This window comes from Branchiostoma floridae, chromosome 11 (assembly GCF_000003815.2).
Source record: "Branchiostoma floridae strain S238N-H82 chromosome 11, Bfl_VNyyK, whole genome shotgun sequence".
NCBI lineage: Eukaryota > Metazoa > Chordata > Leptocardii > Amphioxiformes > Branchiostomatidae > Branchiostoma > Branchiostoma floridae.
In genome coordinates, this window is record NC_049989.1 from 9,597,329 (window position 1) to 9,617,708 (window position 20,380).

The 20,380-nt window shown below is 39.3% G+C and overlaps 1 protein-coding gene across 1 annotated transcript in view; it reads right to left on the minus strand.

The window, feature by feature from the left end:
- Positions 1-522: 522 nt before the first annotated feature.
- Positions 523-20,380, minus strand: part of LOC118425980 — a 22,730-nt gene continuing 2,872 nt past the window's right edge. Inside the window, exons 2-3 of the mRNA XM_035835172.1 lie at positions 5,680-5,928; positions 523-4,224 (exon numbers count right to left, since the gene is read on the minus strand). Of these exons, the coding sequence (XP_035691065.1) occupies positions 2,661-4,224; positions 5,680-5,928 (1,813 nt within the window). The 3' untranslated portion in view covers positions 523-2,660. The remainder of the gene's footprint in view (positions 4,225-5,679; positions 5,929-20,380) is intronic.

Consider the following 20,380-nt stretch of genomic DNA (forward strand, 5'->3'; position numbering starts at 1 on the left):
TTTTGCCAGTTCATTCTATCGATGCTGAAGAAGAGTGATGGATGTCACTCGAAACGTCCGGACCAAAGTAAATCTCCGTTTTTATCCAGTTGTAGAAATTGAATTGTAATTGAATTGTTCATGTAATTTACATTTTTGCTGGATGCTGGCCCCTTAGTATAGTATAGTGTAAATTATAATCATTGCATCTCAAAACGATCTATTAGAATTCGAAATGACAGCAATGTTTGACGTGGCTTTCCAAATTGTGTTTTTATGTGTACGTTTGTGTGTTTAGATACGTGTGTGTGTTCAGACATAACCATTGCAGTCACAGTTATTATCTATACAATAGTATTTTATAATTTTAGATGTTTTATCTCTATCAAATTCTTCTTTCAGCAAAATTCAAAATCTTCTTTCCAAGAATTAAAAAATTCAAGATGGCATCAAAATGAAATCAATATGATACCTTATCAGATATAATGATCACAACAAGAGACAATAACAATCTTAGAACATTCTTTTGTTTATTTTCTTGTACCTTGTGTGAAAGTGATACATCAATGATAGCTTTGATTACTATTATTTTAGTGACAACGCTGTACATCGTTATTTGTACATTGTCTTATTCTTAATGCCTGTGAAGATATTATATTCTAAAAAGAATAATAGTTGTTACATGAACACATAAAATAGTCACAAAAGTGATAGAAAACATACAAAAACATCCAGGCATTAAACAAACAGATATTGTCTGTGATCTACATGATGTTTGATATGTTCCAGTAGGCCTTACATTGATCAATAAGTGTGCCGGTTTCAATTTGAATGGGACTTTGCAATTTTCATGGTACATAGTAGGTTGCTAATATTACATTTTCCTAATGCTCTGAAGCATACCGATGCCACCTTGCCCATTACACTTGTATTAAGATCACTTCTCATACACAAGACTCAACTCAAATTTAAGAAAGCTCGTTATTGCATTGGGAATACGTGTTCGTATCGTGAATATACCATTAATCACCAATATTTGCTTATGATTAGAAAAACATAGAAATCGGTAACTTTTGTCATATATAAAGGTATCTTTTTACTTCTACTGTACATGATTTACAAAGCTAAACGTCTACCTTTCTACATTAAAATACAGTCGGTTAAATGGCATCAAGGTATTGGGCACTATAGCGAAGACAATGTAGAAATTTGAGTTTCAGAAAATCTATGTTTAAAAAAATTAAAAAATAGGAGCAATTATTGTCTCTGAATTTTCATGAAAAAACCAATAAGTGAATGGTCTGAAGTTGTACATGTGAAATTTTAGCCTGTTAACAACGCATATTGCTACACTTCTATAAAGAGAGGCAAACTGACTAGTCCAGCTTTTGTTCTTCGAGAAAAAAGTGACATGTTCTTTGGTACTTTTAATCAGTCAGATCGCAGTTTCAAAGTGCAAAAGAAGGAACGTACACAAGACATACATTAGCGTCTGAAAACAGCCTCTAATCCCTCTGGTATTGTCAAGTAACAATAAACTTGGGTATTGCTTTGCACTCAGTGTAACAAAATAGAGAAAATACAAAAAAATACGTAGACGCACGCCAAAACAAATACTGATTTATCTTTATGGCACCTAAGTAATACTATTGCTGGAGGAAGTCCGTTGTCAATTTTATCAATTATGCCAGTGAGGTCCGGAGATCAGTGTTTTATAATTATTTCAAAATAGTACATACAAAAGGTGGATTGGGATACAAAAATCAATCAAAAATGTCCATATGAAATGAACATATCATTTGTTCTTATCAGTTAAGATACAGGACACATTTGCAAATGTTTAGCAATAACAGTATAGGAAGTTTACTTCCTTATGTCAGTATAAATCAAAGCTGCCAAAAGTCATCTAATGCTATTTTATCTTTAAAAATATTGGCAATATCGTCTGTAGCTGCAACCCTTAAGTGATTGAAATGTCTTTAGCTAGAGCTGCATTATCTTTTTGTGTCAAATATAGATTTATCAACAAACTGTGAGGATAGTACATAGAATTCACAAATATCAAACCCCATGTTATATTTCATATTTCTTTAATCCGTCAAACCTTTTCCTGTTTTTAGGATTTTGTAGAACAAAACTTGAAAGAAAGCTTAAGTCAACTCAATACGTTACGTCAGTCTTTTAGACAGGCGTTGAGAATATTTCTCACAAGACTTGATTAATGAACTGTCAAGCAATTCTAAATGAACTCTTAGGCACTCCTTTAAACAGAACGACTAGTGTGAATATCTGCCTAAAACACGTGTATCCTTCTTTTCCTGACTCTCCATATACATTGTCCAAGTACAAGTTGAGTCTTAAGCGTTATGATATTTTAAATGAGTGAGCACATGTAATAAATACATGTACATTGTCCATGTTTAAACCAGAACTAACTTTTAGCCTAATTCTCCCTGAAGGTACATGATAGACTTACTAAAAAGTCTCCAATTCAAATTTTCAACATAAAATTTAGATTTCAAACTAGTTTGGCGTTGTTTATTACAAGCTTTTCACATAATCTTTACGCCATAGATTCCTGGCGTTCTCTTTTTTAAAGTTTCTTGCCTGAAGACTTGAAAGAAAGACAAATCCTGGTATCAAACTCATAGACTTTCTAAGCAGACAAAATGTTGTACAGTTTATGCTGTTTCCCTCTTGCATTTGAGGCCTTTAAGGCTGCGTCGGAATTCAGTCCTGAAACCTTTGTGGAAACAAGCATATAACAACGGATGTACGACCCTGGTGGTCAACATCAGCACATAGGCAACCGTCTCAAAATTATACACAACAGGGCTGTCCACCAGGTACTCTATCAGCATCGCCACGGGCAACGGTATCCAGGCAACGATGAACGCCAGGATGATATAGACTGAACGAATGGCAGCAGACTTGTCCATGGCATCTGGTATTCTCTGACTCGGAGAGCGATCAGCAAGGCGGGTTCTTCTCTTCCTAGAGCCCTCGGTAGTCTTACCGTCCCGTGAGGTGCTAGATGCCTGCCCTCCTGTAACCGACGGGAGCGACTTCTGCCTGTTCGAGTCTGATGACGGTGGGCAAGTGACGTCAGGAAGGGAGGTTTCATCGTCTCGATAGTACCGAACAGTTTCTGTACGTAAATCGATACGACTGACTGTGGTCTTTGGGGCAGTACCATTGTCGTCATCGGGCGACTTTCCCTTGTCTTCCTCCTTGTTTGGTCGCACACGGAATCTTTTGGTTAGGTCAGGCAATGTCCAGCTCAGTTTTCGTCGTGTAATCTGGTCAGTGGGGAGTTCTACAACTGGACTACAGGTGTGGTTGATGGCGGGTACTGGGGCATTGCCCTTTTGACTCAGGTCATAGCTGTCAGCGTGTGTCCAACTGACTCTTCGCTTGAAGAAGGAGCGGTGACTATGAAGAGCAGACATAGACGAACGTCTGTGTGATTTGGGAATGTCCGTTGGCGTCCTTGATACGGCATTTGGCGAGGGGGATTCGCTCATGGTTTCAAGCTCGTATCCTTCTGTAGCTGATTGCGGCGACTTTTTGTCCCTTTCTCGAAAGACGGTTGGTGTTGGCACGGATAGAAAATTTCCGAACGTGTGAAACTCGTGCGCATGTGTAGGCGTCACCGGCCTATCCCCCTCCTGATCTTCGGGGATTGCCAAGAATTTCCCAGAATGCCTTTGTTCGTGGCCGTGCAGTTGTCGGCCATGTTGGTGCGCCATGATGTTCTCGTGATCGAAGAGAAAATGTCTGTTTGGGGCTTGTTGTGGGGTGGAATCTTCGGTCAGTTCTTCTATGTCCGTATCTGGCATACACGGTGAAGATGTTGTATTTGGTGTACATGTTGAGCTTGAGTAGTAGGAAGCCATAGGGCTGGGAGGGATGGGGGATGGTAGGGTAGTCATAGGGCCGGGAGGGACGGGCGAGGAGAGGCGGGAGTTACACGGGGAAGCTATGGGCGTCTGCAGGGTGATTTGAGACGATGTTCCGCTGGAAAAACACGGACCAGGGGAACTGGCGGGGGAGGCAAACGTAAAGGCTTCACTGTTCCCGGTGACAGCGGAGGGAGAGAAGATGGAAGGGGTGGCAGGGACGATGACAACACTGCAGTCGTTCCCCAAGGACTTGTTGTCGGGGGCGGTGTTATCTGGAGCCGCCTGAACGAAGATGACGGGCCGGCGTGGGCGAAGACGTGTCAGGCGGCGCTTCATATGGACCCTGAAAGTTAAGAAAACTGTTGGTTGAAAACTTCATTTTCACGCTCAAGCAAAAGTAACGCCAACCGTAAGGTCTTAGGACAAGCAATATCATAACTGTACACAAATATATATCTACGTCCAAACATTTTTGACAGATACAAAAACGCTTCCTTGATTTTTTTCTTATTCAACATCACTCAACATCAGTTGTTGGCAGTTGATCATGAAATAAATTGAAAACCTGTGTTGATTTCAAAGCTTCTTCTTTTATGTTTATATTATTATTATCTAATTATATAAGTAATAGTCCTGAGAAAATAAAAAAGAACACTGAGAATTCTTCAGTTGAACAGCGCTGTCATGACGACAAAGATAAATCAAATAATATTATTGTCTGAGGCCTCCTGTTCGGAGATATTAGTGCCAAAGCCAATTGGCATCAAACACATACTTCGAGAGTATATGGTTGACTTTTTCACCTTTCCGGGGCGTTTATTCGCTTTAATCTTTAACCTTTCTTCCAATCCTTTCCATCTTGATCAGTAAAGTATATTACCCTAGATACCAGTGATTCATCTAATGACAATGTTAATCAACTGAACACCACAGGACCGATTGCCCTCTATATAATGGATTATCTTAATTGCAATATAAATCCACTTCCACGTGCCATAATCTACATCACATCGAGATAAAGAGCACATCAGTAGATTATTCAGGGTATTAGAAATGATTGATGTGATCAAAATATCATTTACCCTACCGTTGAATTGGTTCAAGTCATTAAAATAACTGAATTAAACCGATTAAAATACTACAAACTGAACTAAAACGGACCGATTGTTTGCTAATATGTCTCAGGTCCACGACAATATTATAGATTAATTTCTATTTCCCCATGCTCTTAATTTACATCAGTCTGAGGAATGATATTATATATATAACGTCAACTTTCATAAGTCCACTGGTTACTCCTTTACATAAAAAAAATCATAGCGCTGTCTTCTAAAAAAAAACCGGGATATCTGAAGTGTACATTACTCTTGGATTACCGATACTGTATTGGTAGATCTTTTTAATGCATGCGCAATTTTTTTAATGGTGATGTTAGCGTGCGATCTTGTGGAAAATCGTGTGTGTTGAAGTTATATTATTGACTTTATGAACTGAGTCATGTTTATTCACTTGCTATGTTACATGAAATTGAGGGTTCGTGCTAAAGCCCTTTTGCTCAAAGTGTTTCCTTTACTATTTCTTTTATTTTCTTTATGCTAAGTTCTACTGTATTATTTATTATTTCCAAACAATGTTTTAATATTGTACCAGATTCTGTAACAACATCTGTCTTGACAATGATTAATTGTAAAGAATCCGCGATTCAGCCAATAGCCTGCGAGAGATGTTTAACCTAATAAACCATTCATCATCAACATCAATAATCAAGTACACAAATATGTGATCTCAGCAGTGTTACCTGACTGCTCTGACGATGAGAGCATAACAGACTGTGACCACAAACAGCGCCACCAGCCCCACGGGTACCACACTGTACGTCTGCAGCGGGATGGCGTCCGTCTGCCGGCCCAGGCCGCCGGTACGCCCCAGGCACCGCTCGTGGAAGTGTGAAGTGGTCGGTAAAACGGCTTCGGCGATGGCCACGGTGAGGCCAGCGATCCAGGAGAAACTGATGCACACCGCCACTCGGATGGTTTTACTGTCGCAACTGGGAGAAAAAAATGTATGTAAGTGTTACAAAACATACGGCTGAAGACAAACTGATGCCTAACGTTACATGTGTATTCGCAGTTGGTACTGGAGTTACAGCCAAAAGATGTCAATGACCCTATCGTTTTTCATCTTTTTCAATCTAGTCTTATAACAAATGTTTCATAAAGTTGTTCTAAATGGCAACATTGGACGACATTTCATGTTGAAGAATGTCTCGACAAATTGGCGACAACATTCCACATTTGCAGTGAGAGGCAGGAAACTCCCATAACAATTCGTCATCACCGAACCTAAGATAACACTGTTTATGTTTAATTTACTTTAATATTGTTTTTGATATTCAAGAACAGAGGTGACATGATAGCTTCCTTATCACACCTTCACATATTGATATTCTGCCCGCTATCTCTATTTCTTAAGAGCCTGTATCAAATACATACTCCATTCATCACACAAGAAGATAGTGTCAATTACCAAACACCTCTATTCTAAAATTCGTCCAAAAGATATCCTCATCAACTATTGCCCTGAAAAAAAAGCTACAAAAGGTTGTCTGTCCACCAGTGGCTGAGAAGCAATCGCCCTTTTACTTAACTATGAAGCAAAGACCAGAAATCCAATATAGATAGGAGGCTGGGGCAGGCCCCGCGAGGTGCAAACCAATCATTCAAATGGATTATGAAAAGAGGGGGAAGACTCTGGGGACGAGTTGATGACGTAAGCAAAGTGAGACAAGATTGCTTCAGCATCGACCTGTGAAAAATCGATTATAATTCTTTTCATCTAGAGTAAAAAGTTTGTCACAGTGAGTTTTTAGCTCCTAGTTGGTATGCCTTTTCCTGGTGCATATTTCTGTAGGTTCACATTGTTCTTCAGTACGTACAACTATATCAGAGCCTTGAGCCTCCACTGGATGAATCTGTCTTTCTTACGAATTAATGCGACTCTCTTATCTCGGATCTAGAGTTGTGAGTACTTAAAGGCATGACTGTCCAGTTTACTCTACACGATTTCTGATTGACCAGACAACGTCTGCCCCTCTGTTTAGGACCGGAATATATGATGACATGTTGAAGTAAGTCTGTCCAAGGAGGCGCACAACATTACATTGCTGGCGCCAGATGTCTTATTGATAGCTGACTCAGGGTCGGTCCTCCCATTTTACTAGCAGCAATAAAGAAACGGGAGCTCAACGCAATATCTTCAAAGTACCACCGTCAAACCATTATCCTGTGATTTCATAAGGCTTTCTTTAGGCTGATAGCGGCAACTTTGGTCCTCACACCTGTATTGTGGCAATTTATCATCACAAGGTGTGCACAAAGGCTTGGGCCCTTTAGGTACAAAGGGATATGAATTATGCCCGATAAGACATTAAGAGACAATTTACAGCAATATAGCGATGAGTGCCCTGAGCAGTATTGTTGGGTGAATGCTTGGGATAGGCCGCCTCAGATGTTATACCGGCAACGGAAGAAAGGATGAATAAGGGTGCCATATATCTGAAGCTCTTAGTTTTAAAGGAGAATTCACAATCTATGTGGTTTATTGTGCGTCGTAACATACCAAGTTTCAATAGTTTTCATTATGTCAAAGAGACTCATTTATACTGGTTTCATGATATCACTGCTGTGAATTGTGATTTTATGTCGCAGATAAAAAGACGGAAAAGCAACTATCTGTACATTACAGGTGCCATTTATTTCAGAAAGCGTTTACAAGCGAGCTCAGTGAGCTCAGTTTCCGCCGCTTCTCGTAGGAACGCTCACCTTCACCTTGTCCCATACTTATCTTGAAGATTGAAAACTAAAGAACAGTACCGGGATAGATAGTCTAATAAATCATATTTCATTGGGTTATTGAAGCTCGGAAGTTGTCGAACGCCTTCTTGAAGTCGATAATGTTAATAAGGGAAATGAAGCTTGTCGTATCATTAAAAAACGATAAGCCTCAATTGAGAGGACAAGAATAGAAACGACAAAAGTAGAAGCATGCTAGAAGTCGGTAAAGTAAGTGTTATAGATTTCTGAGATCGCCTTTTGTGTCAGCTTCTGCACTGCTGTAATTGCCTTCAATTAGAACATAATTGCGCCTGGGAGATAATGAGAGCTTCAACGTACGAAAATTGGTGAAAGGCGGAAGCGACAAGAAAGCTTACCATTATGGTCAAATGTCTAATTGATCCCCTGATTGCACCATCACCTGCCGGTAGTTTTAAAATCCTATATTGACGATTTCCCTTCCTATTGGTGGTCTAGCCGTCACGTCTAAACAATAATACCCATCCCAGGTTAACCTCCAGTGGCATTTTGAAAAGTGCTCTCGCGAGAACACAGCGTGGCGAGAAGGCACGTGGCCTTGCACCATAGCGAGGACGAGGACGGGGAGTTTCTGTCTGACAGTTTCAAATCATGGCCATCTGCACTGATGACAGCAACCAGTAATCTTCCGCACACTTTCCAAACTACAACCATCGATTACAGTTTGACAGTCGCCTCCCCCAACTGTTCCTGTAATTCTACTTATATCTACCCCAATTAGCACTGAAAGCATCATAAGGTCTAATTGTGTCAAAGAAGCCATTTTGGCGAGGACAACCATAATAGAGGTCGATACTAGAACCATTACCTTACTCTACTGCGTAGGTGGTAGCTGATAGAATCTGGATTTGTTTCTGTGTTCCCACTGTGCAAGCAGCAGTGTCCCTAAGGTACCGGTATTAGGACATCTATTAGAAACAGGACGTAAGGTTGAAGGGAACCGCACCACTAGGATTACAGCGTTACAATTTTGTTGAGTGCAATTTGAGTGGGAAGGGTAGAAAAATCACATGGCATAGTGGCATCTGTCTATCTGTTTCTGGAAACTGCAACACCAATACGTTTCAGTTTATCTTAAAACTATGCAAATCAAAACTATGTAAAGCCAGTTAAAAAACTTGTTAATTCAGCCTCTGGGCTGCCATTGTTGATTTTTTAGGCTATGTCTTCTCAATAAACCGTTCATAGTAGACTGGACTCATCCTCAGCTATCGCACCGCAGTCATCCCTCAGTGAGACATCTGGACCCACATAGTTCAAGTTCCTGAATATTTATTCAACCTGCATGGCATACCGAAAATGTTAACATTAAAATTTCTTGTTCATTTTGTCTACCATTAAGAAAAACGAGAAAAAAAATTGACGTTTGGTTGCCTCTTCTTATATACATGCAGGACACGTTGTTAGGCTTACATTACATAAGTGTGCTTACTTCAATGTCAGTCCTTAAAAGATATGATTTTCACTACACTTTGATATTACAAAAACTTCATTTTTATCTAATTGTCATCAATAAAGCACTGATGCCATCACATTCTGCGTTATGATTAAAGATATGCTCCAATGATTGAAATACGGACGTCATTTGTATGTCTTATCTCGGAGCTAACGGTTAGTCAGTCAAAGTCAGTCACAATCTGATAAACATTATAAGGAATTCTCACTGAAGTGTTTCTTTGTGTTTCACGTCTGAATCGTCAACATATGATATGTTCCCTTGTGCCGTTAAGTAGCAGTCATTCAACAACCTTATCAGAGCTTTAGGTATCCTCTAGAACTTATACGAAAGCTATTGCTACGATATGCATAATCTTACATCTATCGTAGGTAGAATATATGTGCTGTGTAGTTTTATGGGAAATGCTTTGCTGTAACGACAACGCAAAATGGTGATTTCTTCCTAATGCCGTTGCCCCAGTCAAGAATAGGTTGTAGAAAGTATTATACGCTTATCACGATAGGCACAATGCTATAACTTACATCTAAAAAGAGGTATGCATTTACTTCTCCCAAATGTCTCACTAAGTGTATTTTACCTGAAAGGTAGCTAAAGCACTGGATTGCTTTCTTTACTGGTGAATTGTAAACACCGCCGTAAGGTATGCATTTGAGAATCTAAGGCAACACAACTCTGGGGCATTAAGTGATGTCCAGTTTTGTCACCTTTTGGTTTTTATATTATTCACACACCTTTGTACAGCATCCTTTCATATGTTTGTTTTTCACACAGTGACTTCTTTCAATGATAGGATCACCAAACGAAATGTTTTGAACACAGAAGAAGAAAGGTAACACACATGGCGCGATATTCCCTTCATAAATCCATGCACTTTCGATGAATGGATCCCCTACTGCGATAAAGTGTCTGAATCCAGGAGTAAAGATGAAACCAATCACCGGTGAATTGTTTGCCCATAATAGGTCCATTCATCTAGTTCAGTTCCCCTCTTCTTTCACGAAGCTTGATCTAATAGTTTGCCCATATATAGAGTGTATGTCTCCCGCGGGTGCGCTCAAGCTGGAGTTTACAAGGAAGAAATGACAGGGGCCAAGAAAAAGATCGATGTTGGTTATTTCGGCGGTCTGGCGGAAATATGTTCCAGTCATCTCTTAGGAAAACGTCGTTTTATTTTGTCCATATGCATTAATGATGAAGCTTTAGTACTCCAGACTAGTTTCTTTTTTATGGGATACGCCAAGCGTACTTAGTTAATGTTACTATATATTTGTAAAAGTAATATTGACATATTAATAAACCACATGGCTCAATAATATACTAGTATGGAAACAGACTGTTTGCCTTTATTTTTCATTTAACTTTCAATGTAGCACTCTCTTGTCTTTCAACACTTTTGATTTCTTTCTTCGAGGTACTGAAAATGCATTTTAAGTTCGCGGGGATTAAATTCGCTGTAGTGCGAAAATGAAGTGTTCGCAGTGGCTGTAAGTTCGCGGTATCGCCATCTACTGTAGTCACATACTGTCATGGACAATTATTCGCGGTGGTTTTAAGTTCGCGGTGAATTGGCAACCGCGAAAACCGCGAACATTAATTAATAAACCACTGCGAACATTTCTGCATTTACAGTAGCCATTAAGAGGAACCTTCAATGACTGGTACATCTGTCGGGTTGCCTTCTGAGGAAAAACATTTCAAGTGGGAAACTCCCTTTCGGAACTAGATATGCACTATCTTTCAGATCTAATTCAGATTCCTTGCTGTACGTATCCTTAGTGTCAAGTATTGGGAATATCTGATGACACTTTTGGTGCAATAAAGGCGCCTGCAATCAATATCTACATATTGAATAAGTGCCGAGAAAAGTGCTATATGAGCTACTTGTGGTCAATATATTCTCAGCGTGGGACACAGACAAGTGACGCTTATGCCTACCAAATAAGGAAACTCTTAGCTGTTTTTCCATTGGAAAATAACCATGATAAATCTTACTGACATTAGGTTACTCTCCAAACCCTATCAACGAAGCAGAAGGACGTCTTGACAATATTGCGTTGCGACGAACGATCCTTACATATGAAAGGATCAAGGAAATGATCGATATTATGGCTCTGAAACTGTCTGTTAAATCCCCTGACAGTGTGTCAAGAATTTAAAAGGAGATTTGGAAGTGATTGTGAAATTTCCATGCTTAAAGAAAATCTATCATCTCAACACTGACACCCGTTGCTGTCTATCTGCTTAACGGATTCTTTTTTTGAAAAGGCATTGATAAAGTGAACCTATACATGAAGTGTCAACCAGTGAGGAAGGCAAATAGACCAGTGCAAATACCAAACAGAAATCAAAGTCAGGATGTAGTTATCTCAAAGCCTAAAAGACTGACTTGTTGTCGTCTCAGTAGACATAGTACAGAGTTTTCAGCGATAAAGCTGCCACCACTTCCGGTATGGTGAATGTCAACATCAGAAGTAGAAACGTATTTCAAGCTGAAAGGGTGGTCTACATTGCCTTTAATGTTGTCAGAGAGGAGGATTAGATATGAAATGGAAACCCAGCTGTTGTGCCGACAGAACCGTTGAAGTGGGAAATCTATTGAGAGCTTCTTGGAACATGTGATAGTGTGGATGCTAGGGACAAAACTCACTACATTACAAACAGCTAAACTCCGTCCCAAACAAGTAATATTTCCAAAGTCTCGGTTTGACTTTGAACTTGATACGCACAGAATACAAAGTGGGTGTTCTACCCACTGCAGTACTAGTCTATGGGCAACAGTCTACAAAGAGCCTATTGTACCTATCCGTATAATGATACAGAAACACTATTAAAACGTTGAGCCACTTCAAATGGTAAACTTAATTAACACTCTTCAGCACAAGATTCTATTCTTTTGCAGACAATAATCAAGTTGCGTACTCTTCAGCTAAAGAAAATAAGCGCTAAAAATAATGCAGTTAGAAGCTACGTAAATAAGAGTAATTTCTACCGAGGTTCAACAGTAAAACATACAGATCTGACATGAAGACAGGGTTTTAAAACGCCAGCGGGAGTCAGATTCCCAGCCATACAGATTCCTTTGTAGGAAATGGGACCATTGCTTTTCACAAACAATTAGGTCCATGTTCAGGTCCGGACCAGGAGCTGATCCTCTGGACCTGGACAGTACCTGTACCAGAATATTTGTACTGGTACGCACCCTACCCATCATTTTGCCGCGCAAGCTTTCTAAGAATCCCAAACAGACGTTTCAGCGTAAAGATGGTACTGATAACCTGTAGAAAATTCAGGTTCTTCACCTGAAGCCGGACACATCACCCAAACACACCTCTTATCGCCTCTAACCCAGCAGGAACCCGTCTTATCTAGTCTCGTATTCATCCATCAAGCAGCGCAGGGGTCGATTACATCGTCAGACGTGTTAGTCAGATGTAGCCAACATAAAATCACACGTTTGGAATCCTGCTCTTTTTTGTGTGTGTAAGCGTGTTGCTGAAGATACTTGTTCAGGTGCCAAATCTGATGAAACGGTGGGTATATGCCACAAATGAGGTGCATATAAAAATTATGTATATAACGTTATAGACTTGCGAGTCATATGTAACCAGCATGATTTAAAATCACAGGTTTAGAATCTTGCTCTTTGTGTGTGTTGTGTGTATGCGCGTTGCCAAATCTGATGAAACGATGGGTAAATGACACAAATGAGGTGCATATACAGATAACGTTATAGACTTGCGAGTCATATGTAACCAACAGGACTTAAAATTACAGGTTTAGAATCTTGCTCTTTGTGTGTGTTGTGTGTATGCGTGTTGCTGAAGATATTTGTTCATGTGCCAAATCTGATGAAACGGTGGGCATATGCCACAAAAGAGGTGCATATATGTATATAACGTTATAGACTTGCGAGTCATATGTAACCAACATGATTTAAAATCACAGGTTTAGAATCTTGCTCTTTGTGTGTGTTGTGTGTATGCGCGTTGCTGAAGATATTTGTTCATGTGCCAAATCTGATGAAACGATGGGTAAATGACACAAATGAGGTGCATACATAACGTTCCCTCCTGTTTCTGACGGGGAAACTGATGCATGAATTCATGAAAGAGCCGATTTGGAGAAGAAGGAAAAAGTATAAAGCAACAAATGTCAAAGATGTAATTCTGGACAATTTTGTGTAAACCGACACAGTACCGATTTGGTATTACGTACATTAGATCGGTACATTTACAATAAAACAAGTAGATCAATAAGGTTAAACCCAGATTTCAATACTATTTGACATTGTATTCACACACATTCGGTGTGATTCTTGAATGTAGATAAAGTAAGTATTGTGGTATCAGCAGTGGAGCTTATAATTTGTAAAGCTTTCTTTGAAGAGATTGAAGGTAACCCGCAAATATATATCATCGCAGATCAGTACATCCGCTGTTTTGTGGTACTCTGTTTTAGTTTAAGCGCAGACGAAGGTCGACGCTGAAGGTTACTAGCACTTGAAAATCCACTTGGTTTAAGATACGAGCTATTGCCATTATTTCTATTAGCCAAGAAAGAGGGAAGGGCTTGGCAAGCTCTATATTTAGAAAAGCGTTGGATCGTAGGTATTCCAAGTAATATTGGACGTGTCAAAACCTAACCCCTGTGAGTAGACGAAGAAAAGATCCTGACATTTGGGGTAAACCCTTGGAAGATTAACTTGGGACACTGAAAATGAAAGGATGGCCAAATGCATTGCAGGACCTCCAGCCTCTCAGGAAGACGAGAAATCATAACAGGAAGCACCGCTGCAGTACCAAGAAAAGCCGCCAGGGGGCCCAAAATCTAATAATTTCTTCAATAGAGCATAACCTAAACAGCCAACATGGCAAATGTCTTGACAATGCAGCCATATATTCCTGAGTTATGATGTTCAAACCATGTATACAAAAATACACGTAATAGCTACCAGAAACAAAACATTCTCTGTGAAGTTAAAGAAAAACAAACAAGCGATCCTTGCGGCATTTGCAGTCATCCAACATATATATGATCTTCAAAGGACTTGCCCAATCCTCTTACACATATTATAGACTATATCTACGGGGGCCCTCGTCTTGCCGGATTATTATGCTATATTCAGTCCTGACATTATGCCTGTTGATGGGTTCATAGACCTGGGCAGCTAAGTCCTGTCGTTGCCAGGTACATTTCAGATTAAGATAAGAGCATTACCGCCGACATGACGCAAAACGTGCCACCATTTCTGTGACACATGTCTCAATACATCTGGATCAGACAGCATTTTCAAAGGGCAGATCATAAACTGGTGTTAAGATTCGTGCTGTCGACTTTGATGAACAATCCTCCAATTCAATCGTGTGATAACTTAAGGGTTCTTTGTCGCACAGGATCAATCGTTGGATAAAGCGGTAGCTTTGTACGTCCTACAGGATAAATTGTTATATAGATCTTACTAGCAGATGAGTTTCAAATATCGTACTTTCTTATATATTGTATATTGGGTCTTATTTCAGTGTTGTATAGCTTAGAATCTACATGCGATGTGTTTATATTAATGGATAACCAGTTGTATGATAAAATATACATCACTTTACCTTCCATTGTACACATGACACTTATTGTGCGATAAACTTCAACTTGACTTTCTTCATTTAAATCTTGGGATAACAGGCTTGGACCCATGGACACAACTGGCTTGGGATAACAGGCTTGGACCCATGGACACAACTGGCTTGGGATAACAGGCTTGGACCCATGGACACAACTGATGCCTTTCTGCGGTTCGAACCATAACCTTCATATTCTAAGTCAACAGCACTAACCACAAGCCTTTCCATCGAGACCATCTCGCTACGGAAAGGAATAAAAAGAAGTAACACAGCATGCGTGGGGCTGTGTTACCATATTTGGACAAACGATTGCAATATGACACTCAGAGGAATCTTCAGGCGAAAAAAGATGTATGCTTGAAATAATTGGACTACATTGAAGTGCGAGATAACTAAAACCCTCACCGGACACTCAACCACTCATAGTCCAACAGACCTTTTATTATCGTCCTCATTAATGTACACGTTGTTGTCCATGGTATAAGGTACCCCCTCGTGTACTTGTAACGTTCTCCACGTGAGCACCTATAGGGTGTAATTACTGTTCGCTCTTACAGACGAGCACGCGGTAAGTGCAGATCTATCTGATAATAGCTTCGATATGTGCGCCTTTGTCTCCTAGCTTTGTAAATGATATTCTGTCCATAGTACGTCTGCTTGCTCATAACAATATAGTACTATCAGCATGGCAGGTACGGTTTGTGTTAAATCTGATCAGGTACACGTAATTCATTCTCTAGGTACGGATGGATGAAGATCATTACGAAGTACGGCACACAGCTACACGTTCACAACGTCACGCTTGTAGAGTCAATACAACCATAACTACGTGCAATGGTAAATGGTTATCATTAGATTCCCATCTATAAAATGATAGAATGCAGTAGACGGAAGCCTGAATAAATGAAGTATGTAATTCAAATGACAGCTATTTGATATATACCGCGTGAATGCAAAGGGTAAAAGAGATGAGTCCATATAGTATTGCAGTCGTAGTTCAGAGAGAAAGAAAATCCGCATATCTTATATTCATTTATGACACGATAGAATGTAGTAGACAGAAACATGCAACATAAGGTTATTAATAATTACATAACCATGTTGTTAAATGACCGAACTCATATGATATGGTCCCCGAAATCATTTGTTTCATAGTTTCTCGACTGCCAGTGCAAATAGAGAAAAAGAATATCTGATACAGACAAATAAATTCCCAGCTAATAGCAAAGTTAATAGAGTTATGTATATATGGCTCGGCAGGATATCCTATAAGGAACCGTCAGGTTTGCGCTTGTATGTCATTCGTCATGATATTCAGCACCGCAAATGTGAACGCTGGTCATCGCTCTTTTCGTTTTCGGTCGGCATTAGATGAGAACTCAGCAGAACTGTTCCTTATATTCCTTCCCTGAATGATATCAGTAATATCCCAGGTAGAGAAAAGCCATTTTCTTTACGAGTAATCACAGCAGGATATGAATTACACGGTGCAAATGTAGAAATGCATCATCGTTAAATACATCTTTTAATCCTGTGCCTCTGCACACCTATATCCAACAAGCTGCTAGTAGGTCCAATTGTGTCCCGACCCAAAAGCAATCTCCTCCCCCACCCAAACATAGATTACATATCCAGAAATTATAAACACTGCAAGTTTCGTAGCACTTCCAAGGAAAGCCGCAAGGAAGCCCCAAAATTGACATTGAACTTAATTTTCTCAAGTCTAACTATATGAATATAACATAACACATACTTAGGCGATGTTGACCTGATGATATGGATGACATCAGTTCGCGCGCCGAGAAGTCAGAGAAGACGAAGTGAAAGAACAGAAATTAAGAATAAATTGTTCGGTGTACTACTGTGTTTTGAGACGTTTGTTCAACCTTCCTAATTTTACAATGAAAGCAACTTTTTGCCAAACTTCTTTGAAGCTTTTAGCTTGCACGCTCGCATCAGTTTTGTGGCTCCTGGAGGATTTCATTTGTATAATGGATTGAACAATGGCCTACAGTGAAATCACAATCTATTCGCACAAATACATCGCACAAACACACACACGCACACACTTACACTGACACCGCCCTCCCCCTACATATGAATACACACCCAGTCACGCACGCACACACACACACATTGTTTTCAGAAGTGCCAAAACCATCTTTGTCACTTCACCCAAACTTGTTGCTTCGCGCCCGAGCTTGATGGATGGGCACGCCAAATCTGAGCGAGTTGGCCTTTAGTTCTGACCCAAACAACGTTCCCAAAGGCACGAAGTACGCAGGAGGATTTCAAGACGCATTTCCGGTTAAAAGCTTTTTGGGCTGTGGTTTCAAGTGTGGGTCAACCCGTGTCTCCCGCGATGGTTGTCTAAATCTTGTTCGGGATTGATGATGTTGCTGGAAGCTTAAAAACCTGCGCATAACGCTTCGCAGATGGATATGCTTTTTTTTGGTAAGAGAGCTGTTTGCATAGATAGTCCATGTGGAGGGACCAAACTAGGTGTTCCGTTATTGTCTCATTCTTATTCTTATTCTTGTATCAGTTACAACTGAAATGTAAAGCTGTGGAAAGTACAGAAAAGTATTTTCGTGCGTCTTTTGACAATACATATATATGTAAAGTACTTACAATTTGCAAATATGTAATCGTAAAAGAAGGGACTAAGTCTTGATTTTGTAAATTGAAGTTTCTGAATTAGAATTGCACTTCAGACCTCTGCTATATGATATTATGCAAATAGAGTTTTAAAAATTCGAAAATAATAATAAAAAGTAATTAATTAGATTACATTAAATGATCTTATTTGATTAGCTACATCTAGCTTTCGGGATTCTTCTTTATTTAAGATGTGTGAATTCCTTTTTACAAGAATGTCTTTAGATACTAGTAATTATCGTTTTCTTTAGCCGAAGAAAGCTACGAAATATATAGACAATCCGCGCGCACACACTAACTCAGATGGCGGCCGTACATCTCCCTTGATGCACATGTACGAAATATTCCATCATGTAATCCTAAAAACATCCCATGTTCCATCCACCCGTCAGGACGGCACTCGCGCCTACTCACTAAAACTGTGTCACGGGCGTCTCCGTTACAGAAAAAAATGTACTGTATTCAGCTACGGCCGTGTGGCGCGTTGGATACACCCGATCCCTCAATCTCGGAAGTTAAGCAACGCGTAGTCTGGTCAGTTCTTGGATGGGCGACCAACCAAGGACGACCGGATGCTGTAGCCGACCAAGAATGGTCATTCTACGAAATCGTCTTCCGGGAGGGACGTAAAACGGGGGTCCCGTGCTCGAGGAGGTGCCTCGACCACGTTAATCAGCCTCATTTCTCACTTTGTGTACCTGCCTATGGCACTGGCTGCAAATACACCAGATAAAAAATAAAATTCATTATGGAGATTATTTATGATTAGACTTACATGATGTCACGTTAGATTACAAGCTCTACAACATTGAAAAATTTCAATATATAAACCTGTTAATATTGGTGGCAAAACGCACCATTTCTAAATATAAATACGGCATATATATATATATATATATATATATATATATATATATATATATATATATATATAAAATAAAATTCATTATGGAGATTATTTATGATTAGACTTACATGATGTCACGTTAGATTACAAGCTCTACAACATTGAAAAATTTCAATATATAAACCTGTTAATATTGGTGGCAAAACGCACCATTTCTAAATATAAATACGGCATATATATATATATATATATATATATATATATATATATATATATATATATATATATATATATACATATATCGTAAACATCACTTTAATTTTTGAACATGAGTGTACGCTGAGGTTTAATGCAATACCAGTAATCTATCATTATCATGTATATTTTCGTTTTCTGTAACATTGAAAATAAAGTCCATGCCAAGGGACCATCAAAAGATTCCAAAAGAAGGACGGATCTCGCGCCTACTCACTAAAACGGTAATATGGGTAGCTTCCACACAGCAGGCTCTCTGGGGGCCCTTGTTTGGCTCATAATACACTTTTCCTGGCCACCAGTCAGAAAAAGCCAGCAATCAGCGACTCAGTACAGAAATAAATGGCCAGCAAGTGTATTATGAGCCAAAAAAGGCCTTAGAGAGCCTGCTATGGAGGTTAAATACGGGCGTGCTCGCACGTTAGCTGGTCACCGTGATGCGCTAATACCAGAGGATTACCGACATGAATCACCAGAGTCTTACACTAATGTCGTGAACAGCACAGGTGGGATCAATACATGCATCAACAGCTAACACACAGTTTTCCATTATTTTGGGATCTACTAGATCGTAGGATTACCTAATATACATCATGATCAAGTTCTGTAGCCTGTACATGATCAACTCATGCAGCCATTTACAAAATCTATACAAACCTTTGGTTGTAAAACCTATCCTTTCCTACATTTTCAGTATCACAAAGAAGCAAGAAGTCGAGCTCACATAGCAGAATATGATTCTTGTGTTGGTTGACATTGAAAATATTTCATGTATCTGTCAACTATCTTCTTATTGCGACCTGTAATTAACCCAGTGGATATATATGTATAAAAAAGGTCTTCATTTATTAACAGCTAATCAAAACCTTATTTCAATACCATTCTTGGAATCGTAATATACGGCGTAATGAACTCTACCATCTCAAAGTAAATGTTATAATGTCAAATAATAATCATCAAAGACGAAGAATATCCAAAATAGTATTTAGGTGGTCATTGGATTTTGAAAGGCAAACAAAAAGAACATATTAAGATATATACCAAATAGGAATTAAAAGTAAAGTTAAAACTACGTGCGTCAAAAAGCAGCATGTACTATAAGACATCAGATTGATAGATTGTACATGACAAGTGTAGCAGTAGGACCGTCCTGTTCATAGGCAGCTGTCAGTAATCAGAGTGTACAATAGAAGTGATTGAAACGAAGGCCTGGAGGCTTAAGCTTACTAAAACATACGTCACCAGTAATTCACAACATAGGCTTACTAATGAAACTGGTTCCTATCACATCTTGAAAGAGAGCTTTGTAATATGAGAGCTTCAGCGTTTTTCATGACAAGAAGAAATCACTGATATGCAGAAAACATTAGAGAACCCAGCGTTTAAGACACGAGCTATCATATATTTTGTTTGCTTAGCAATATTTTATTAGCTAGGAAGCATCGTTTCCATTGCCCCGATCCATGTAAATGTAAATCCGATTATAATTAATCACCACCCATGTACCATCTAAAGCATAAATCCCAGCCCCCATGCACAATATAAATGTATGCTCGGATATTACACTTGTGACATTGTAATTATTTAATGTTCCGTTGTTGATTTATATTATTCATAAGAGTTCTTGGGACTATTTTTACGTTTGCACTTTGCTATTCTTAATCGCAGACTTTGACAATACAACATCCAGCTACAACATCTAGTATTTTTCTATGTCGCAGCTAAATGTTGTATTGGCAAATAATCTCCAAGCAGATCTTGCTGTGGCAAATGGGAAGGAGTTTAGCCGGCAG